Source organism: Temnothorax nylanderi, unplaced genomic scaffold (assembly GCF_030848795.1).
Source record: "Temnothorax nylanderi isolate EJ_2023f unplaced genomic scaffold, tnyl_v1.0 TNYL_tig0003_pilon, whole genome shotgun sequence".
Lineage (NCBI taxonomy): Eukaryota > Metazoa > Arthropoda > Insecta > Hymenoptera > Formicidae > Temnothorax > Temnothorax nylanderi.
In genome coordinates this window covers 1,951,210-1,975,753 of record NW_027249065.1, presented here as the reverse complement: position 1 = coordinate 1,975,753, position 24,544 = coordinate 1,951,210, and the positions used below count along the sequence as shown (strand labels likewise).

The following is a 24,544-nucleotide window of genomic DNA, read 5'->3' as shown; positions in this document are numbered from 1 at the left end:
AACTTCCTGTTGGCAATTTTTCGCTGGTGCATCCACATCTTTGTCCCCTCGCGACAGATTACGGCATGCAGGCCACATTTTCGACGTTCCGAGAATTACAATAAATATACACGGTGCACCGACCGTCGCGTTGCTTTTTGACGACGTGCTTTATGACAGGGGGGGGTCAGGCTAACCCGGATACGTTTCAGGTGGATGGCACAAAGGTGCCGAGACGCACCGCGGGCGTTATAGCTTTTTCGGTCGTGCGACGACCTCGTCGGAGGTTCCCGTTACAAAGCCCGGTGTACCGGTGTCACCCGCACGCGAGGATGACGACGATAATGCGGCGGCACGGCGGTACAACGGACTCATATCTCGTAGTCAACAAACGCGATCGTTCCCACGTTATACGCGCGATTCGTTGGCAGCGCGCATACAAAGGGTTATCTAATAGCGAGAGAGACGAGATTTTAACGGGCTCCTCTGTCCCTCTCGCTCCCTCTCTCTATCGGGTTCGCCATTCGTCACCTGTTGCAGAAATTCGCCGGTTGATTTACGGCAGTCTGATTAGCGCGGTATTTCGGGGGGAGGAAGGATACGCTTTTCTCTTTCTCAGCACGCGGTGGTGCCGGGACGAGTGGCGAAACCGGTAGATAGAATGTATACACCGTATATGAATGATATATTCTTCAGATCGTGCACTCACCTTCGCCTGTTGGCTCTCCTCCGCGCCGCTCCTCTCCCCATGTCTCTCGAACACGGCGAAGCGATTCTAAAAATGGAGAACGACCCGATTAATTCGATTACGACGATTCTGGAGCACAATACGCGAAATATTCGATCCCGATGAGCGGTCTCGACGCGAGTCTTCCGGCGAGATAACGTTAAATCTCGTTCGCGGATTACGGATACTCAAATATGTATGTATCTAGCCGGAGAGACAGGCCGAGCGCGAGTGTGACGTAAGGAAGGAAAGTCGATGACAGGCTGTCACCTCGGCGAGATCGCGTTCTTTTTTTTTCCCCCGAGCGGCCGACGGAGAAAGTTTACATTAACTCGGAGTAATTGAGAGGAGACGAGGAGATTCCTCCTCTGTCCTCTCCTCCCCCTCTTACCCCGATTCTAGCCCTGAAGGCTGACACGATTGAGGACACGAGCAGGACTCTATTGAGCATCCGTCGCACAGGTTTCCGGCGTGCCGCATCGTTGCTCATTTTCGGAGACAGATCGCGCACTTGGCACACTTGTACACGTGTACACTGTCGCGCGCGATTTCGACAGATCGCCGTTATGTCATCTCACGAAAAAGAAATTCGAAGGATCGCGGAGATAAGAGACGCGCGGCGCGGAACACGCGAGACCACGCGAGACAGCGACATGAAAAAAAAAATCGGTTGAGACACACCACACTACCGCGATCGGTTTGCCACCGTCTTATAGCCGCGCTATCGGCGAGCGATACCGGACGGCCGCGTCGCGGATCGAAACTGCGGCCGACACAGCGCGCGCGGACGCCGATACGCCGAGAGTAAAAAGTAACGCTCGTCGCGCACACTTTATCTCACCTCGGTGGTTTCCTGCTGATACCGCTCGCCGGCAGCCTGAAACGCAAAAGCGAAACGTGACGTCACTTGTGTATGCGCGCCGCGTGTATGTAACGTATTAGGAAAAAATGGGTGAAACGCGCCGGTAATTAGCCGCGGCGGAGAGGAGCCTATCGCTCTGCCTGGCTTTCTGTCTTTATTAAAGAAGAGCGGCCCAGCTTTCCTTCGGCCCCGCGCACGCGCGTCTTGGAAAAATTTCGCGCCCGCGCTCGCCGCAAAAGTGAAAAAATTCACTTGAATTGAAAAAATGTAAATTAACTTTAACTCACTAAATTTTACGGTGCAAAATTTAATTATGACGAATAAGGCATTCGGCTGCAAGTATAGGCAACAGCGCGGACCACATTGCGTAATAATTGATAAGACGAGCAATTTTGTAATTTAGTACACAATAAATATTTAATTTTAATAACCCACCTATAGAATCTATTAAATGCAAACACAGGCAAAATTTTTTCTCATTTAAGTGAAAGGTTTGCGGACCGGATAATCACACATATACACAGACGAAAGTCGCGTTTCGGGAGATCGACTGACCGAAAGTTGTCGTTTGCCCTTTCGAGATCTGGACGAATTAATTCGTTCGCCAAATACTTACGTGCGCTATACTGGCCGTATCCGGCGAGGTCGCCGAGGCCAGTTGGTTCCGGTTCTCTATGACCGTTTTTATTTGCTCGAGTACCTACGAACGAACGATAAGGTGGCGGTCAATAATTATGCGCGCGGTGTTGCGGTGCTGTGTCATTTGCAGAAACTTTATCTGACGCAGAAATCTTATTTTTCGAGAGGACGGGCTTCTTATACTTTTCATCTTTTTTTCTCTCATTAATTGTACACTTGAAAGCGAAATATTCTCGCCGTATTGCAGAACGCGAATTTTATCTTCGTCATTATGTACGTCAGGCGTATGGAAGGCGACATTTTAACGTCGCGAAAAAGGGGGGAAAAATATATTTCCGACACAGAGAAATACGGCGATAAAGATTATTGCGCGCGTTTCGCGCGAAATGTCTATCGCTAAAAGTGCCGGCCTCGACTTGTAACGCGTCGATTTACGAGCCTTAAAAGTATGTTAAAAGCTTCCGCGAATTACCCGAAGGGATATCCGGTGCCTTTGTGCGACGTGATGATGATTGTACTCCTTGTGCTCGATGATCTCGTTACTCTTCCTGGCCTGCCTCCGCTGGAAAACAGAGAGACGAAGAAGCGTTCACGCAAAGTGAAACCTTCGAGTCCTCGCGGGTTTTGGGTTTTCCACGAACGTGAAAACTATTCGCGACTTTCCTCAAGTATCAGGACGGAACGCGCTTCTCATTTTTCTCTCGAAAATAGAAAGGATGGAAAGGATCGTCCCACATATCGCGTGGCATTCTGACATGAACTATCAAATAATTATCAATTCGTGATAATTGCGGCCGTCGGAAGACGCGCTCGGGCTATCATTATCGCCGTTCTAATCGAGATGCACGATATAATTTGCCGGAATATAAGTTTGCGAAAGCGGGAAGTGAATTCTATCCTTACAAATATTACGTTCCCAGAAAATCAAATTAATGCATATCGCCTACTATTAATAAAAATATATAGATAAAGTATAATTATACCTCTTATTCTAATCGAAGCATAAAATATAATTTATTGGCATATACACTGAGAGAACAGTATATTAATAGTTAATATACATGCTTTGTCGTTAATGTAAGAATTTTTTATGTCCGTCCCTAATAAATATTTCTTCATAATTAATATATGCTATATTGCGTATCACTGAATATAACTACATTTATCAGTATAAAAATAATATTACTGCATACCGCAGTCCGTGCTTTATTACAAAATCACGCAAATTGCTTATAAATTTGAGTATATTTACGTTTGCTTTTCAAGTATTATCCACAAAATTTTTATTATCTTTAATAATGTTAAACTTATAAGAAATTATAGTTTTACTTATACTTAAAAACTTCAAGTTTCCATTGAACTCCACATATATTCATAAACAATTTGTATACGAGTAATAATATAACATTGACTTTCTTTGTCATAAATAATGTATGTTTGCGTAAAATATTTTATCAATTTCGACAAATAAAATAATTTATTTGAGATTATTGATTATACTTATATTAATAATTAATATAAATTTGTTAATTACAAAGACATTACATTTAATATACATACAATTTCATATAAATTGATGGTATTTTTACTATACAGTTACGTATATTATTATTAAATATTACGAATTTACATTGACATTTGTATATTTCTGACAAAGATATCAAGTCTAAACTCATGGTATATTAATAATTAAAAAAGTATTTCTCTCAGTGTATATTTCGATATGGAGTGCGCTTTGTAAATTATTATATATTGCTTGTTTTAATCGAATTAATATTCGTCGCGAGCTGTAAGTCGATTAATTAAATAATTCTTATCACAATAATATATCACTACTAATATTACTGTGCTATTTTCGAGTGCTGCAATGAACGTAATATTGATAATCTTTTTAGGAATACTGGCACGTATATATACATATTTATTTTTTTTAGATTCTAATATTGCTGACAAAAAACAATGAACAATAATTCACCAGAATGTTTTCAATTTTTTTCATTCTTTTCTTCTTTATTGAATCGCCATGGATTTAAATTGAATGCAATGGATAAAATATAATTAAAAACAAAACGTTAAATTACTATTTTAACTTTAAAAATTCGCTCCTTAAAATAACTGTTATTACTTTCGTCATAAACGATACGTGCTAGAGTGGCAGTAAAATGGACGGAAGCGACGAAAAAAGCGGAGATAACGATCTACGGTCGCGCGAAAGGAAGAATAACGAAAGAGTAACGGTGTGCGACGAGAGAAAGAAAAAGTAAGTCGCGCATTTGTTCGAGGAAATACAGAACATCAGCCGCCCGCCGCGCCGGTTAATTAGCAAGCCTTGTTCGTTAATTACGCCCGCGGCGCATCGTCATTTATGCAACGTTACCTATACCGGTAACGGTGATCGGTTTACCCGGAGTAACGCGAGTGCGAGTGCGCCGCGATTCTACGCCGCGCCGCAAAGATTGGAAGACAAGTCACGAGCCGATCGCGGACATGTGTAATCGCGTAGGCTCGATTCGCGCGTGCTTAGAATACCTCGGATCTCCCGATGACCGCGAGATGAGACGTGAAGCATCGGCCGTTTTTGCAGCCGTTCACGCTTCACGCAGTGGCGAGCACGACTCGCGAATCCCCGGCGCACTCGCGTATATAATTCGCGGATATGTAAACTACACATACGACCGTACGTACTTGCGTCACGATTAACGGCTCTTATACGGATAATTCGAATGTCGCCGGGAGTTTCACCGGCCGGTGGAAAGGAAAACTTTACGAGCGTCCGCGCCTAGCGAATAATTGCGTGAATGTTGCATCAATCTTTCAAACGCACAGAAAATAACGCCACTAAATATTAATTTTACTAACGCTTCAATACTTTATCTTTTATAGCGATTGTAAAATAAATGAGCGAACTATTAACATACCGCATATTTACTTAGAAATTAAAAAAAGAAATAAACGTTTCTTTTTCTTTAATTTTGTGCAAGTTTGGAAAATTTTATCTTCAATATTTCTTTAGAAGATTTCCATGTGTCTCAAGCTTGGACTTAAATAATCTACCGGTTCTTAGCATACCCAAGTTTTCTTAAAAATTAAAAAAATATAAACATTTCTTTCTTTCTTCATAATTTTATGCAAGTTTGGGAAATCTTATCTTCAATATTCCTTTAGAAGGATTTCCATGTGTCTTAGCTTGGACTTAAATAATCTATCGGTCCTTCGTGACCAGTCCCCTGAGAAATACGCTAAAAGCAGTTCGAACGTTTTACAGAACATCTGTGACATCTGAATACGAGAATAAATACTGACCTCGAGCGTCGCCAGGCTGGCCAGCGAGGAGAGAGGCCGAGTGTGAGGAACTTCTCCCGGGAAAACGCTATCGTGGGACACTGACAATTTGCCGGCGCCTCCTCGTAACTTGACGAAACTATCCTCCACCCCGCCTCGTCGGAGGAATACGCTAAAAGGGCAGAGAGACAACGAAACGTTCAATAAAGTATGTTACAAGAGATCCTCTTATCTCGAACTTCCCTGATGGCATTTCATTTAAAAATAGAAATTTCGTGTCACATTATTAAATCGAATTATTCAAATTGAAAATAAAACTCATGTAAGTACGTGTGTCCAAAAATATATACAACTGTACAAGAAAATATATCGCATAAATAAGTAATTAAATAAAATAAATTAATAATCTATATAATATACAAAAGAATGTTATCCTCTCCTTCTGTGACAAAATTGTCGTTCTATAATTATATATTCATTGCAAAGAGAAAAAGTATATGCGCATATCGTTTAACGTAAAATTTACTCGATGCTATTAATACTCGTAATTGTAAGGCGATGAGTTATCTGCCAGGAATGACACACGTCAACAACGACAGATAATTATGCGGCCTTTCTGTAATGTGCGCTATCGCTCGAACGAAAGCAAACCGCGTCGCCGTTATACAATACGACGATGCATATCGACCCACGTAAATCATGCAGAGCACGCAAAACGCCCTCAAGTTTCGTGCTACTACGAGGTAAGCTACTACGAGGTACTACGAGGACAAAAATAAAAGCTGAACGAGAAAACGAGGCCAAGGATCGTAAATTGATAACGAGCCGAACACGCTCGCGGTTCGATTCGCGCTTCAAAAAGGCTATAAAAGTATTTTACATCCGTTTAAAAAAAAGAAGAAATCTCTCTTTTTGCTACTAGTAGTGTTATTTTTAGAAAAAAATTATCAGAGTTAAAAGGTAATATAAAGCTAAAGGTAAAATTGAATTATAAATAGGAATTTAAGAGAGAACTTTTGTTAGAAGTAACAACAGTAATTGGCGGTTACCCACATTTTAATTAAGTTTAAGCTCTTGTGATAAAACTACTTTAAAATGTAGATTTAGATTTTCATATTTGAACAAGGTCAGTGTTACTCTACGGCTTTTCTATTTTTAATCCTTTCATTTATAGACATTACAGGAAATAGCTAGTTATCAGTAGCTGATATTTTGGTAACATGACTAGCGCTATTATCTACGTTTGCCGTTATTTTCGGAGATGATAATTAGGTTCTCCGTGAGTTAAGCGACTGCCATATAACTCAATGATCTACTGGCGCCGAGATAAATTTCGTGATATTTACTGCTTAAACGATCCGCGGGTCTTGAAAGACGCGATGAATTTGCATCTTTTTGACGATCGGACGTGTCGTCCACTGAAAAGATTTAACATGGTATTGTTGCAAACATTAACAAATCGATAAATACAATGCTCTGATATCGCAAATCTGCTGAGAAAGATCTGCATAAATATTTCGCGTGCACTTGAAGTAATCTTTATCTTACGAGGAAGCAATTTTTAAAAAATTAAAGATATATATATATATATATATCTTGCGAAAAACCCAAGCTATCACTGTATCAATTAACTTTATATAATCCATTTTAGATAGTAATTTCTGGGATATAGAAACGATTACGAGCCGCATTTATTTTTAAATTTTTCGATAATTATTTTTAAAAAATAATATCGGTGAATAAAAAATATAGAGATTCTTTCGCGTGAAACCGATCTTTTAGATTGTCGATTTTTGCATTCATTATTTTAAGTACATTTTTAAAGAGAAATTATTTCCGAGATTGATAATAAAATATAGAGAGTTTCCTTACCTTTCCCGATCGCAGGAGTCGGTGAGGAGCTCGCTGGCGCTCCTGCTACGGGCTTCCTCGGGGCGTCCCGCAGGATGCCTCATCGTGATCTCCTCCCGTGGGAGGCGCGCCAATTCGGCATCCCGATCGGCAGAATTGGAGACGGACCGTGCATCGGCGGCACCGCGACTCTTTCGCCGGAAAATCTTCCGGAGACCGCGCAGGGGATGAAAACGGCGCTTCTTTGGTTCTGAAAGCGGGAGGCATGCGAAGTGTTCGATTAAATTCTCTTCAAGAACACTAATATACATATATGAACACCTTCAGTCCTTTTTTAATTCTAATATTCTTGACAAAACGAACAATATTCACCACAGTATTTTTAATTTTTTTTTCATTATTTTCTCTTTAATTGCTATGAATTTAAATTGAGTGAAATATAATTAAATAAAAAATTAAATCACTTCTTTCTAACTATTAAAAATTCACCTGAGAAGAGATTGATAATACTACAATAATTAAAAAGCAGAAATATATTACGAACCAAGTGACAACATACGATTATACAAATGTAACTTCTAATATTCATTAATTAAATTCTAAATATTTAGCGAAATGCGTGCCACACATTTGTGTTATTATCACTGAAAATAACAATTTTGATATCTTTGCGAGATGCACGATGATCGGGCGATATTTACCGAGGAAATCTACGAGCGAGTCGAGAGAAGGCATCCTACATGGAGCCTAGAACTAGAATTCGCGTATAGAATTCCGTTTGCACCTATTGCACATATACACCTGACTGATTTCACGGATAAATACGCAAACAAAATACACGGCGACGGTTGTGACATGATAAGATTACAAGCTCGGCCCCTCGATAATTCTATATCGGTTCGATATATCGTGAGCCAAGACTGCCGGGAGAGCCTCTCCTTATAAGGTACGAGCCTAATGTAGTGCCGGTATTCGATCTCTCTCTCTAATGGCCTTTACCCTCTTCCTGCCCCTTCTTTTCCGACCTGTCTCTGTCCCTGTCACTCACGAGCACTTCAACTTTATCGCTCGACGTGACGCATCTATCGATGTTTCTCGAGGAAACCTCACGATGCCTTCGACGTTAATGCATAAAGACGAGATTTCAGACTTTTAGCAGGCAGGTAGATGGGCAATCTCGACGAGATGGCAGATCGGAAAATAAAAACTTTAGGCAGCCATCACATACATTTAAGCCTGATCTACAATGTGTTCTTTGCTTCCTGTTTTCTGCTCTTAACCTCTTTGCGACTATCGGTATTTCGCAATTCCGTCGCGTAACGCGATGTTTTTTGTTCTCTGTCGCCCAAGATAAAAATTGACGAACTTCAGAAGAGACAAGAAACATCACGTTACGCGACGGAATTGCGAAATACGAGATAGTCGCAAAGAGGTTAAGAGCAGAAAACAGAAAGCAAAGAGCACATTGTAGATCAGCCTTTACGCCGCACTTCGCGATGAATCGAAATAGTAAATAAATGATTGTAACAAAAGTAATAAAAATAAAACTAGTAAAACTAAATAAGCGTAACCTATATTGATGCAGAAGAGTAAATAAATGAGGAGAAATAAAAAAAAACTTCTCGAAATTATCGATATAATTATACGAAAAACTAGCTCTCAAGGTTCCAACAAAATTACGACGACAGCAAAATACACATGACCTAAATAAAGTCTATACTAGTCTGTATTTTTTATGTATAAGAACGCAAATCTCTTTTGTAATGAATATATACGATAGTGGCCTTCGAATAATTCTCCCATTCTGGCCACACATTTAATTTTATGTATTCCGTAACAACAATGCAGAATCGATATTCAATATTAAGCAATATTTAAAGCCAATGCATCCTGATTCGTTGCTGCATACCCAATTTCGACGCGGCGTGATGACGTCGCGCTTAAAGTCGATCTACCACAATCTCATCTCGACGCCGCGCGATGCTGAGCTTAAAGTCGATCTACCACCGTGCCTATACGTACGTTCAGCGATCAAATACCGACCCACGCGGCCTTAACGAGACAAGGGGAGAGGAATGTACGCTTGATCGGGAGTGATCTTTACTGTGTACTTGACACTCTCTGAGCGCACTTTACACGCTTCAACGACGGCTCCGGCGTCGTTGAAGCGCGAAAAATAATGCTACGCCTCAGTCGCTCGCTCACGGCTGTCTATCGCACGTAACGAGAACATCTGTTTGTATACGATATCGAAGAATATAATGCACCGCAACCACGGAAATTCTTCAAATAGAAAAAACCGACGGATCTTCAAAGGCAAGATTATCTGAGGTGTAAATTATATATTGCAAAAGTCAAACGTGTTAATACAAACGTGATACGATAAAATTATGAAAAATAATAAAGTCATATATAAAAATACCTGTGGAAAATTATAACATTAGGCAGTTTTATAAAATCTCATTTCGGTCGAGATTAAAAGCAACTCTATGAAATATATCTCGGTTATTCGATGCAGAGTATTGTTTTATTGATATTCGAGGACTTTTCTCTCAATTAGAGTTTAAATTAAAATTTAATACAAGACAGATAAATTAAATTTTGTATGAGAAAAGTTAACATTTAGGTTCTCTCGAAAGTTAATGTATTAATCACGAAAAAATTTCGGTCAGGGCAATGACAAATGTCAACTAACCGAGAAATCACAAAGTTTCCCCGCTAATTGTGCCCTCGAGTCTAAAAAAATTAACTCCCGAGTTAATTTGCCCCCGCGGTCGCCGAGCTCTGCAATTTGCCGGGACCTAATCCAATGGCGATGGGGAGGGGGGAGAGGGGGTCGTTGTTCCGACCCGGAAACTCATCCATAATGACACATAACGCGGCTACTCCGAACAATAGTCACGGCGTACCGTAACGCAAAACGAGGAAAGAAAAAAAAAGAAATCACAGCACGCCGCCTACCGTAATCATAATTGTCGTTTTAATCTCTGTCCGCTCCTAATTAAACGTACGCGCTTCTTACTACCGCTAACGATGACCTCGATTCGCCATCCTTGCCCGAGATGCGAGGAGGACGTTCTCGCATTTGTACAGCCTTGCGGATTACGGACGATACCGTAACGCGATGCTAACTTGGGCGTAAACCTGGAGAACCGTTGAGTCAAAATTAATAATTTATCTCCTCCAAAGAAAAATCATTCTGAACTTCAAGCAAGAAAAAGATAAATAAAAAAATTTCAATCAATTATATTTCAATTATTTTTTTTTTTTTTAATAAAAAGTAATTATTATTTTTATTTTTATTAAATGTAAAAATGATCGAACTACATCCGTAAAAAAAAATACGAATAACTGCTGAATTAAGGGAATAATTCTGTTATTGAATTGTCGCAATGCGTCGTGCTTTTTTTTAAATAGAAAATCGGCATTTCGCGCAAACGTGACGTTCGACGAAATCCATATGTTTCATCATACGCCTCGTTTACCTGCGACTCGGAGTAATACGCGTCTCAGGAATTCGCGTGTCCCGAACGAACGCGACGCCGAGAATCCGATTCTCGGAGGAGAAAATGCAGTTTTTCCGACGGCGTGTCTAGACCGTCGCCGCCAGCGTTGTATTGTACCTATATCTACTATCTAGTTTCTACTATCATCTAAAATTTGACAGAGAACAATTCCCAGGGAAATTCATTCTATTTAAATAATGCAACGAATAGTTGGAAAATGCGCTCGGTAATCATCAAATCTTATATTAATCTATCCTATTGTTAATATTCTAACAATTAATATATACGTATATCTCATTGTCAGTGAATAATAGTATCGATAATGATGCATGCGTTATATGAATGATATTGTAAGCAGATGTCCTCGTAACCTCATAGAAAATCAATAAAATATTACATATTAACACCGATAATCACGTAATTGCTTTCAAAGCTAAAAAAGAGAGGTAAAACCGCAAGGTCGACCATTCTATCAACATAGAATTATTAGAGTTGCGTAAAGAAATTGCAAAATTATGATATGTGCTCATTATATTCTGTAATCGAATTGATAACTACTAAAAGATTATATTCTCAGAACGCTCTCGTCCATCTCGCAAGGATATATACAAACTGTCAAAGTATGCTAAGAGAATATTCAAATGCTGACCTTTGGGCAGAGGATCGACGCTGTGCTGGGCCGCCGGGAACTCGCCGAGGCCGAAAGTGCGATGCTGCTGATGATGATGGTGCTGATGGTGGTTCTGGGGGGGCGGCGAGGCCTCCCTCACGCAGCCCATCAGGCTGAGGGCACCGCCAACGCCTCCGCCACCGCCACCGAGGGCGGTGCTCGTCGACATTGTTCCGCTGCTCTGAAACACCCCGAAGAACCAAACTGCGACGTAGGACTCTCTCACGCGCTGGTACCATGCCGCAAGAAACGAGCTCTCCGACCTTTTCCAACTCTTCCAGCCGTCCATCTTTCCCGCCTCGAATTCCCGGACGTGTCTAACGCGACGTTAAAATACTTTGCTTCTCCACGCCTGCCACGTTTAATAAGCGCGGAACGGAATTAAAAGCGAAGGTGTGGTCTTCGTGAGGGGCTATGTGTTGCGCGGACGATTCGGGGAATATTGATTTCTATCAGCTGACCTTACTTTCGTCTCTCTCTCGGAACGACCTTGCGCGACTTAATTTGGCGCAAATAATACGCCTTGATTAGAGGATCATAATTTCTTTCTGACGATTGATTTAAAAGAGAAATCGATTGATTCTAATAATGTTTGAGGAGGAAACTTTTTACATAACTTATTATTTGGGGGAATATTTCGAGTCACAGAGAGCAGTTAGTGAAATAATTGTTATGTATATGTAATTTTACAGGAGTCAATTATTTTTCATTACCATGTGATTGAATTGATTAAACAACGGTATCAATCAACATTTGATTAACTGAGATAATTTTAAGCATATTTTATGATCAATTTTATTTTCAATTCAATTTTATTTAAATTTAAATTTAAAGTGACATCGATGTGTAGCGGTTTAAAATATTGTAATAAACGTTTCAATTATATTATATTTTCTCGCGTTGCTTCATGTGATTTTATACGCACTGTTTGCCCACGGATGTCTATTATCGCATAAGACGCGGCACCAAATGAACAACTCACAGAGACTCTCACCGAGGGGACACAATTGCACGAGGGGACGCGCGAATATTCTTCACAGCGCGCAAAGAGATTAAGTTCCCGAGCGTTCTCTTTCCCAAAGAGGATCGGCGCGTTCCGGACACGGGACAGGCACGCGGAAAAGATTCCTCGCAGCGGAATGTCGCCTTTAACGAATCGCAAAGAAGGGAAGGAGAGCGAGAGAAGAAACGCGGAATGCATTAAACGCGCCTTCGTCACTCGCGCTCGCGCCACTCCGCGACCGTACAGGATTGATACTCGATCCCCGGGTCCCTTCTCCGTGCGTCAACGGGCCGCCTGCCGCTCTTCGCTCTCCTCCAGGCAATGGGGGTCAGGAGAGACGGTCTCCATGGCAACTGCATCCGGCGAGGGGATGCGCGGAGCGACGGCGGAGCGGACGGTGCATCGATTGCACCCTCTCGGCTGGCGTGCGCGCGACCCTGACCTTCGCACAGCTGACGAGGATGACGGCGAGCTGGGCTCCGCACCGCACCGCCGCGCCGCTGCCACGCCGGGAGAGAACGTGGGGAAGCCCGCCGGAGAATTAGCGCTGCCGGTTCTTATTAAGCCCGCCGTCGCCGTTAGTTACGCGACGGTGGTATGTTAAAGTGCGATGTCGTCAAAAATACGCGCGCGAACAACCGCGGGAGAATTTATTCCGCCATCTCTTTGTCATTTTAAATTTCGAGTAATTCAGAATGGTATAGCCGAAAGAGCCTAAAATCTACGCACGGGTTTCGATGGTGCGGAGATTGATTGGTTTGTTGTGCAGTAATTAGGTGTTTCCTCATTATCTTTGGTATAATTAATTGAAAATTATTTTTCACATTAATTAATGAGTTTACACATTTGTAGCTTGGATTAACGTATGGATTGCATAAAAGGGCATTGGTATCTCTCTTTAACGTACCGCTAATTTGTTGCATCAATCATAATCAAAAGCGCAATTATTTTCTGATTGCTGACTGGAACGATGAAATAAATCACGACCGATAATTATTTTCGCTCCGTTTATTTCTGTTATTAATCATAATTATTAATTATTCAAAGACTATAAGCGTAAATCGCAGATTTTGCTACTTAATAATTACTGATTTAATTGTATTTTGCTTAATTCTGGCCTGATAATAATAAAAAAGTTAACATTTCTATTTACGGTTTCGTTTATAATACCATGTTTAACATATAAAATAAAAGTTAAATTACACTTGACCGGCTCGATGCTAAATGTAGTGTGAAAACTATTGGATTTCGAGTTATATCGCGAATTCGGAATACGCGATCGTGGGAATTGATAGCCTCGTTGCTCGTGAAATAGTTTTATCGATATAGGAGCAGCCACGGCCTTGACGCGGTTTCTGGAATGACGTGCGCTTACCCGGAATTACTATCGAACACCGCGCGTTTATGGCGCCCGTATTCGCAAATGTCGCGCTCGGGAATGCAGCCGGCGTAATTTCACTAAAGGAACCACCGAGAGATCTTGTGAGAAAAGTTCATATACGTTAAGGTAGTTCTCCCCGGTCCTTATACTAGAGAAAATCGATTTTCTCTAGATTTTCTTGAAACTGTGAATATACGTTAATTTAGATGTGCTTTATGCGTGGTATAAATTTCAGTACCTCTTCCGGTATAAAAGATCAAGATACTGAGCCTCAAAGTTTCAATTTTTACCAAAAAAAATTTTTAAATTTAATTTTTTTTAATGTTGACATTTTTTCCTTATAGAACTCGACAAGAGGAGCAACTTTGGTCCTCTTGGCCAACCTCGTATCTCTTACCGTTTGGTCTGGAAAACCTTTTCATTAGTAAAAGTTGAAACTTTGAGGCTCAGTATCTTTATTTTTTACACCGGAAGAGGTACTGAAATTTATACCACGCATAAAGCACACCTAAATTAACGTATATTCACAGTTTCAAGAAAATCTATAGAAAATCGATTTTCTCTAGTATAAGGACCGGAGAACTACCTTAAACGAGTTGGAACGGATATCTACGTGCCTTATTCCAAAGATCGCCGGCTGACTTTGCAACAAGTGAGCACCAGACCCACTAATGCTAATGTCACATCCACTAATGCTATATATATGTCATATCCATCTTTCACACTCGTAAAAAAACCTTTCAATCTCATTAAACTTCTTTTCTAATGTTAACTCGTTTGATCGAACTTGCCGAGATTTGTCGATCAGTGACATACACGACAATTTTTATTATCCAAATTATTACATAAATTAAAAGTAATAATATTATAAGAATATTGCTTGTTTAAATTTAAGTTTGTATAATTATGAAATTTTTGGATTTCTATATTTAAAAGATGCGATGATCTTAGCCGAGATAAGAACGTACAGATAAGATATATTTTGTTTATTTAGAGATATAAAGGGAATGTTTGACTTTTACGTAGATATAAAGAGGTTTGATTTTTACGTACACTGAGAAAAAAATGTTCTACATTTGAGTAAATATTAGTTTTTAAAAGAAAAAAAATTAAATTTTCCTGTTTAGGGATTAGTAGATATATTTTTTTCTCAGTAAATACACATATACTAAAAAGGAAAATTTTCTTTATTTTAGTAAATGGAGTCGCAGTTGTATGCAAACTGATATTTACTAAAGAAAATTGCAGAAAATTGTTTTCTCAGTGTAGATATAAAGAATATGTTTGACTTTCACGTATATATTACGTACATTTTAAGGAACAGGTTATTTTTATCCTACGTTGCGAAATTCCACACCTTCGTATCAAACGTCGACTAGACGCTAATCACGAGTAACTAACTACTTTTATCTCGTAAACGTTGAAAATGTTTGCGCACTTTCAATTGTCCGTGCAACACGGATACGGCTGGAATTGCTGCAAAAGCTGGGCGGCACACGCATCCCCCGGAATGCATGCAAAAGCCGTCGAACGACGGCGCACAATTTTCCATACGATACGTAGCGTAATTACGCGCTTCCGGTTTCCCGGAACAATTACAGTCGGGCGACCATCCGCGACGACGAGCCATCGATCCACCTCTCTCTCTCTCTCTCTCTATCCCATCGCGATGGCATCTAGAAGCAATGGAATGCGAAATAACATCGCTCTTATGCCACGATGCGTTTCGCGTGCATTTCGGAGTAGAACAATGCAAACTCTTCTGCAAAAGTTGCCGCGTACCTTTGTTTCCCGTAATTGGAAAAATGTTGCCGAGCCTTCGCTAAATGCTTGGCCATAAATCTCGCCCGATGATCGCCCGATAAACCGTCAAATGACTACGCCAGGAAGACGCAGTTATTACGGCAATTTAACGTACGATTTTATAGAGATATGTATCTTTCACTCATAGCAGAGCTAAGTAAGTTCTAAGCTACAAACTAGTAAATTCAAATGAGAAAATCACTAGCAGAATAATTTTTGAAACTGTATAAAACTATTAGTGTCGAAACAACAATGGAGCATTTATAGAAAAAATATTTTAATACAATTAAAATTACTAAAAAAAAAACTGAATGCGTTAATGCATCTCGAGAAAGTCGCAGTAAAAGTCGAATAAAAAATTAGTAGTTAAAGAAGACATTTTCCATTTCTTTTGCCTCCCTCAGTTCTGCTAGGATTAGGAGAATTGCGTCAGATCTGATTATAATGAAAAATGATCCATATCTTACCTTACAGAAGGTGTGGCATGTCGAGTCGTAGTTCGTACACGCGCCGAATATCTGTAAGAGAGAGAGAGAAAAACATCTGTCAAAATCAAAAAGTATAGCGGGAGCGAGAAATAATAAAGGGATAACTAGGTAGAAACGATGACAGTGTCGGGGTCACGGCGGGTCAATGAATAATATCCGACTTGTGTGCCGATCGTGCTTCGCGCGAACTTTACTACCTACTCGTTCTGCGAATCCCCGCCTGATTTATGCAACACCCCGATACCCGCAACAGAGAGCTTTCCTCGGAATTTATGCTCGGCTTAAATTTCAAACGTGTGTTCGATTCAAAGCCGCTCGATTCGACGCTAAGTCGACCGTAGGATTCGATTCGAACCGGCCATCAAGGTGCTTCCTGCTGAATTCACGAATAAAATACCGAATGTCGGATCTTGAAGTTAAGTAATCATGGAAGAATTATTTTCAACACTTGTGTGTACTTTATTCCTTAATTAATACAGCGTCTAGCATAATTAAGCCGCGGGGGTGGCTTTGGAAAGTAAAATAAAACATTTCAAAAAGTAATTAAAAAGTTAAAAAAAAAAACAAGTAGATGGAAATAAGTCTTATAGGGCGGCAGTGTGGTCTAGTGGTAGAGCGCCAGACTCGTAATCTGAGGAACCAGGTTCGAGTCCACTAGAGCCATGTAAACATGGAATGTTTTTCCGAAGCTGCGCCCCTCCGTGCATGATAGGCTCTTGTGCGGAGCAAACTGGGCTCCGTCTTTCGGAAAGAGACGTTAAGCCGTTGGTCCAAAAGGGTTAAAGTGAGAAAAGAAAGGGTAGTAGTGTAAAGGTTTGGGTAACGTTCCTTATAAAAACGACTTGCAAACCCTGCGGGGATAAGCAATAAAAATAGTTTTTTTTTAATGAAATAAGTCTTATACAGTCGGGCTGGATCTTTGTGCCTAATAATATCATTGCGTGATATCTATAAAATTTTCACCCTAGTTGTATTACCCACATATCAGTCAGATTCACTTATATAGTAAAAAAGATGTTCATTCTTTCGGAAAATAATTAAAATGTATTTTTGAAGATCTGTATTTCTGAACAGAAAAGAAAAAAAAAAGATGGACGATGTTCCCTCGGACTAATTGCGAGTTGACGGTCACAAGTGAAACGCTGTTATACTCGCGAACTAACGAGGTATTTCGGCAAGAAAAGCGAATGTTATGTGAAATAACAAGATGAAAGGGAATTAACGGCGGCGCGCTGGGACCTGGGACACGAGACGAGAGGGAAGAACGAGCGGATCGCGTTGAATGATGTATGTACGCGTTTCGTGACTAGGATCATCGTAGATCTCTCTCCTCTCGCGTCCTGCCACGCCCGACTCGCGACAGAATTTAAAGTTTCTATTTATAAAGAGTGAACGAACGCGATGGCAGCCCCGACACGACGCATCGGGTCAGAATGCACGCACACTCGCGCCGCACGCACGCACGCACGCACTCGCGATACGCACGCAGCTCTCGAGGTATTCCGTACTGTATTAATGCGGTACAGAGTACCGCTGACGGTCTACTTTATTTCGAAGCGATACGCCTTCGGATCTCTCGAGAAACGGACGAAAAGAGACAAAGGGAAAAGCGGGGTAAATGAAAATTTTAGAAAGCCGAAATCTCTACTTCGAAACGAGGCAACTTCGATAAATTGCGAATACGTGACAATTTTTATCTAATTCATTTTTATACATTTATATACATTTATATAAACATTTAAAAGTTAGTGGCTCTAATTCCCTGTAATATCATCACTCTTCATAGTTTAATAAATTATAAGTTGTATAGTACAAGTTTCAGTTCAATAATCTTATTGTTAGTGATTCTATTATTGGAAATTCACAGGAAAACATCGCTTTTTTCTGTGCTCGAGTCTAGCAGAAAGAATATCCATTGTTTGCCGCACAAAAGTTCTTTTCTAATACATTTTTTTTTTAATCCCGCCGTCATTATTCTCTCCCGCATTACTAGATGACGTTAAAAAGAAAATTGCCAGCGGGCTGATTAACTTTACGGGACGCGGAATTATTCTCTCGGTGCTTTGTTAGTTTGTTAGCAGTTGCTACGCCTCGTGTGGAAATTTCCTTTCAAAAGCGGAGCACCAGCGAGACGGAGAAAGAGAAGAGGGTTTGTTACGAAGAAGAGGAGCCCGGAAGTAGTGCACGAGACTAGTGTGTCTCTCGTTTCGGCAACGTGCGCGCATCCCCCGTCTCCTCCTCGTCTTGCTTCTTTTTTTTCGGGAACTTTTCCGCGTCTTATTTCCAGCGGCGTCCGCTCTGGAACTGTACGCCGCCCGTGTGTATTTTCGTCCCGTAGGGGATGAAAGAGCGGCGAAAAATAGTAACCCGCCTACTCCACCTCCTTTCTCCTCGGTGCGCTTCAAGGACTCTTTTGATCAGGGCGGCCGATTTTCTGAGATTTCTTTGTATTGTCCGTCTCCTCTTTTTCTTCTCCGCCGCTCCCTCGACGGCCATAATCAGGATCATGACCATAATCTTCGTGAATAGTAGACACATTCATCCCGATCACGCGACCCACGAAAGAAGCCCGATATTAAGCTTTCGCACACCTTCATTTATTTTCCATAGAAAGCTCTTTCGTCCTCTCGATGGTGAATATAAAAATCGGAGGAAAAGAAGTTGACGAAATACATCGTGAGCTGTCATTTATTTTTAATAATCTGTCGTTCGTGCACGATGTTTCATTCAATTCTTGTTATTGCACGCAACGCCTACTCGAGAGAGATATCACTTGGTTGGCGAGATAAGTCGCGGTTTAATGACCTAAAAACGCGCGAAAACAGATGAGGCGAATCGACGCGTTTTATTGAACGTGCTTTTGCGCGAAGTTAATTCATCAGGCTTTTAATGACGACGTCAAAACTCCAAGAGTGCACAAGAGAGTGATTTTCAACAGCTTATATATTCATTGTTGTCACCGTAATTAGAAATTTACACAGATATCTCATCATAAATAAGATGTATAGAATAATACACAGTTTCTTTTTTAATATATATTATTTTTTGAAATAAGTAAATATATATAATCTCAAAAAATTTTACCGCCTATAATAACATAGTATGTTCTACAAAAAAATTATAATTAAGTCTGTTAAATATAATTATTAATCCTTAATTGTAAAATTAAGTCTTTGGGATTTTTGCCACTCATTTTATAATTTCGATCAATTACGTTTTCTTTTTTTTTATAAGAAAAGCAAATAAAACTTGTATTCTCTGCACAATTAACGAGGAAAAATACAATATAATATGTATATGGATAAATTATTTTTGTTTCTTTTTTCATAAAAAAGAATAAAATGAAATTAGAAGTCCGTAGGACTCGACTTCCGCTATCTGTGTAATGTCAACGGCTAATTAAAATTCTCTCAAAGTTTTACTCCAGTTTCTTGTAAGTCGAGGTAAGTCAGCATATATATCGTTGCGACATCAATCATTTATCAAAATGTTTAAACTCGAAGATGACTACCATCGTACATATCGGGTTACACGCAAAAAAGAAACAGTCTACGTCCCTGGTGGACGACACTGTGCGGAGGTGAGAGACGCGCGCTTGCATGACTCACGTCTGTTGTCCATCCTCGTCCGTTCCCCGTCTCGACCCCGACAGGCCTTTCTCCGTTCGAATTAGCGGCTCGCACTTCGGCACGCGTGCCGGGGTTTCACGTTCGAATGGAACGGGAATTGGCGCGCACGTGCGTGTACACACGCACGCATACGCGCGCGGAACACGCGACGCGACACCGGCTCCCGGGTTTCACCGAAACGCAGCGGCGCATCCGCGGAATTTCTGACGGTCGGCCCAGGATCGTCACCGACGCGACTCGCGCACGTCAAGTGACTCATTCGGCGATCTCGTATTACGGTGACGCTGATTACGGTTGTATATAAAGCGTTTGTTTCTACGCGGCTGTGCGACGTGTTGTATCTCTTAAAGACACAAACGCGGTCTTTTACGTCGATACCTCGCAACTGGAACAGCCATTCGTTATATTCAGCTCGTCCTTCGACTCGGCTTCGGTGATAGAAGCCACTTTTGAGCCGGCAAAATGACACCGGTTGCATCGGCTGTCGACGTGGCTCCCGCAAAAATTGGCTTTCCATCGGACGAACGATCCCGACCTGTCTTTCCGCTGTACGAAAACTAATTTGTCACAGATGGTTGAGCGCGGGCCCCCACATTTTAATCGTACGGACCCATCACGATTTATTACGGCTCACTCGTTTTACGTCAATCAACGAAAATTAGATTTGCGTCACGGACTAGCGAGCTCGCTCATTTATTTCAGGGTCATCATTCTTGGGACACGACGGTGAAAAAAGAAATTGTGACTTCGGAATGCTATCGTACAGGGACGTGATTCATCGAACTCTAACAAAAATAATCGTACGATATCTCCGAAAGCGAAACTTTGTCCTCAACAAAGAAAATAAAACTTACTGAATAATCTTATCGCGGTCAGTCGATGTCATTTCAGTTACCAATTAAACGAAAAAAACAATATAAGAAAGTATGTTGTATGAAAATAAATTTAATATTCTGTGTCGTAAGTTTACAATTGATAAGAATGTTCATAATAACATAACAGTTCAGTAATAAAATAAAATAAGATTAATAAAAAATATAGAACTAAGAGAGCGAAAATTAACGCGATCGCCCTTGCCTCGTGTCCTGTTTTACAGAAGCTTGAATGTCGAATAAATTAAGAATTAAGTAACTCGGTCTTCCGGAGCCCTCGGTAGTTGAACCGTTTAACGTCACGTGGGTATGACCATCCGGAAAACCGGTAAGACGGTTAATCGATGAGCGCCGGTCGCATGAAAGATCGTCTCGTTTCGAGAGACGACGTCTCGAAATAAGACTCGGCGTAATCCGCACGCGAGCAGTAGGAAAGTCGGAGTTATCCGTTTCGTTCTCTCCCTTCCTCCCTCCCTCATCTTCTTTCTCCCCTCGCGGCGCGGAAGCAATATAGAAATTAATATCGCGTCTTCATCAGCCGCGCTTCCTCTTTCATTATCACGGATATCCCGCCAGGACGTCGGATGCGAAATTGAATCGATCTCGCCACTCGTGCGCTCATTACGCCTTCAATGCCTCTCGCGGATGCAATCGCGGAGGTATAACGAAGAAGGTACGCGGTTTAATTCGTCAGAAGCACACTCTTGACTAGTCATCGAATTTAATTCCAGCGATGGTTATCGGGGAAAAATATAACCATTTCACGTAGCACGTAAAAATTATTATTAGATATAAGATCCCGCCCAACAACCGAAAACCTCAATATTTATTTCGTATTCTACACAAATCGATTACTTTATTTATTAAAATTTTATATCTATTTATCTATTTAAAATAATTGTCAAGTGCTACTTTAACTTTACAGATTAACTGCAACGCGAAGATGCGGTTACTGCAATTGCGACGCGTTTCTCTCGTTATCGGCGCACCTTCGAAATTCGTCAAAGAGGAAATGCAAGAGGACGGACGACGGCGAGACGATCGACGTTAACTTCCGGGCGCCCGAATTCGGATTAATCGCCACAAATGGCCACGTACTGCTCGGCTAATTGGCACGTTAATTGCTTTCGACGAACCGCCAATTCCACCGGAACGCCTAGGATTGCTCGCGGCGTCGAAAGCCTCCCTATGTCCCCTCTAACACAGGGTGGCAATTAATGAGACTTCCGAATTCGTTTATCGAGAACTTTGAAGGGTGCGATGCGATTTAAACGATTAAGTTAGGGAACTTACTTTCGATTATTAATCTTTCATATTAGATAAGAAAAAAACTTGTATGTAACAATATATTCACAACCAACTATCTGAAAATGAAGGATCGATCTTTACATCACAGAAAGATTATGTTGCGTTTTTGCATTTAAATTTTCCCTCTGTTCATTTATTTATCATAAATATATATATATATAAATAAATAAATAAAAAGAAAATTTAAATGCAAAAACGCAACATATAGCTCTCTTTGATGTAAAGATCGATCCTTCATTTATCTCGAGAATGATTAATAAGAAAATTTAATGAAACAATGTTATCGTTTTACGTTAAAACGCTCCTTAATCGCCAATTCTGTGCGAAGCGCAATTGCGTCACGGACGCGGAATCATTTGGCACAGAGCGATACATCTAATCGTATAATTGACGTTCGATGTGATTGCCCGCGGAAATGTTCCGGCAGCACGAAAGATCGCATGTCGCGACTTTTGTCGCATGTGATCGGTCCGAAGTATTCAGTAATTAGTACACCGTTATTTCGTAAGTAACCCCCCGAGCGCACGAAAATTTCCAGATATTATCGTTATATTTATAATCATGTACTGACCCCAAGTCTATATAAGCAATCATAAAATAGAATACTTATGAAATTAACGGCATCATTTATTTTTGCAATAAATTAAGTCACGCAAATTCCTCTTATTAAAATAGCTAAACATCCTGTATCAAATGTATCACGTAAAACTCTATAATTTTGCTATCTATCCTATCAACATTACTTATAACTTTCATTTTTATTTGCGCCAATATGCAATTAAATGATTCAATTCATCGTCGACCTTTCAAACGCGCGTTGGCAATTCGCTATTGTCTCTACCTTTCACCTGTATGATCTCGGATTATTTTTAGGCTATCAAGTGTCGAAAGAACTATTCGAATGCTATCCGAGCACTCAGGAAGAAATAGCACATCAGATGGATAGGAATAGGGGACAGGAGTTCGTTACCCTCCGTTTTGGAATTCCTCGGAGAATTGTCGAATCAATAGAAAAAATTTTCATTCATTTAATTCACGTGTGTCCTCTCGGTTACGTAAGCGTTTAGGGATAACAATGGTATAGCTTACTATGTGGAAAAGAACATACGTTTGCAACTTTATTTTAATCATAATGCAAGTGGGATAATGCAAAGACAACATTTCGCGAAATCTCGATAGGGAAGTGATTAAATTAATCCGTGAAGAATGAGGGTTACTTTGATTAGTAAAAGCGGAATAACAGATTGAATAATGAAAAGGCAATATCTGCTAATTGTCTCTCTCTCTCTCTCTCTCATTCTCGTATTTCCCTCGCTTCGAATTAGTGTTCTTACCGTTGAAACCCAAGCAGTTGGATCGAGTGTTCGGGACCGCAATCGAGACGGTTCCGTGCCGCACGCGAGTATATATGCAAGAGCGATGCAAGAGCGAGCGGGCGCTCCGATTGCAGGGGATCGTCTCTTTCGCGCTTGATTGTGCGCGCCGAGATCCGATATGTACCATTAGTAGTACCGTCTGGGGATCGGTAAGGTGAGGTGAGACGCGGTGTGCAACGCGCGGGAAGAAAGAGAGAAGGTGCGGCGCGAAGCAGGAGGGAATAGGAAAAAGCCTGACGCGCGGGCGGGCAAGAGAGAGAGAGCGAGAGAAGAGGAGAGAGACGGACACGGAACAGCTTCTCTCGCGAGGCGTATGAGAGTTGATCTCAGGGCGGATTCCCACCGGAGGATCGGTCACGACTTGGAGTCGCCGCCGCTGTAAACGCCGTCCGCGAGAGCACTCCCGACGATTGGATAATGCGCGCGAGTTTCGCTATCGTCCTCCTTCTTCTTCTTCTTCTTCTTCTTCTCCTCCTTCCTCTCCTCCTTCCGATGTATTCGAGAGAGCCGCGATCATTACGGATCGCCATGTAAAACGCTAACCTATGACTCCGGCGAGAACACCTTTCTACCGTTTGTATTCCAAGTAGGGAGTAATTGGTACACTAGGATGGGCACTAGGTGGTTTCGAAACGTGTGTGGAAGGAGGTGCTTATTGAATAATATCATCGTGCGAGATACGGTAAATTACATCTGGACCGCGATTTATCACTTATGCTCGTGAAGGATGAATAAAATTCGCTTAGGACCAACGACGCGGGCGATTCGCTGAAAGACTTAATGTAACAATTGAAGACCACGTAACGACTTAAAAATTCATTATTCAATGATAAATAATAGTTCGTAACAAAGTGGCCATGCTAGTATTATTCTTCCTCGACAAACACATTCCGCATTCATTAACTCAAGGTTCGATAAAACATTTCAACTGAGATTTAACGAAATGCCCATAAATAAGAAAAACATATAAATAATTATGAATTGAAATCAATTAAGCTAATTTGAAATAATATTAAAATAAATTTCATGTACACGTATGGATCCTTCTATCCTATTATTGCCAGACTTCGATTATTATCAGAGTGGATTAGAATAGATTCCATTAAGGATATTTGAACGCGTCGCGAATGTGTCGTACAACGAGGATCTCCTCGGTTTAAGTCGTCGT

At 40.9% G+C, this 24,544-nt stretch overlaps 1 protein-coding gene across 3 annotated transcripts in view; it reads right to left on the bottom strand.

Annotated features, from left to right (window-relative positions):
- Positions 1-24,544, bottom strand: part of LOC139771442 (uncharacterized) — a 64,087-nt gene that overhangs the window by 23,927 nt on the left and 15,616 nt on the right. Inside the window, exons 2-10 of one of the 3 annotated variants that reach the window (XM_071704224.1) lie at positions 16,171-16,221; positions 11,496-11,697; positions 7,362-7,590; positions 6,836-6,907; positions 5,511-5,661; positions 2,680-2,769; positions 2,185-2,268; positions 1,548-1,583; positions 689-754 (exon numbers count right to left, since the gene is read on the bottom strand). In XM_071704224.1, the coding sequence (XP_071560325.1) occupies positions 689-754; positions 1,548-1,583; positions 2,185-2,268; positions 2,680-2,769; positions 5,511-5,661; positions 6,836-6,907; positions 7,362-7,590; positions 11,496-11,685 (918 nt within the window). In that variant the 5' untranslated portion in view covers positions 11,686-11,697; positions 16,171-16,221. Of the gene's footprint in view, positions 1-688; positions 755-1,547; positions 1,584-2,184; positions 2,269-2,679; positions 2,770-5,510; positions 5,662-6,835; positions 6,908-7,361; positions 7,591-11,495; positions 12,758-16,170; positions 16,222-24,544 lie in introns of those variants that run through there. The other 2 variants (XM_071704205.1, XM_071704216.1) reach the window with 2 other exon arrangements.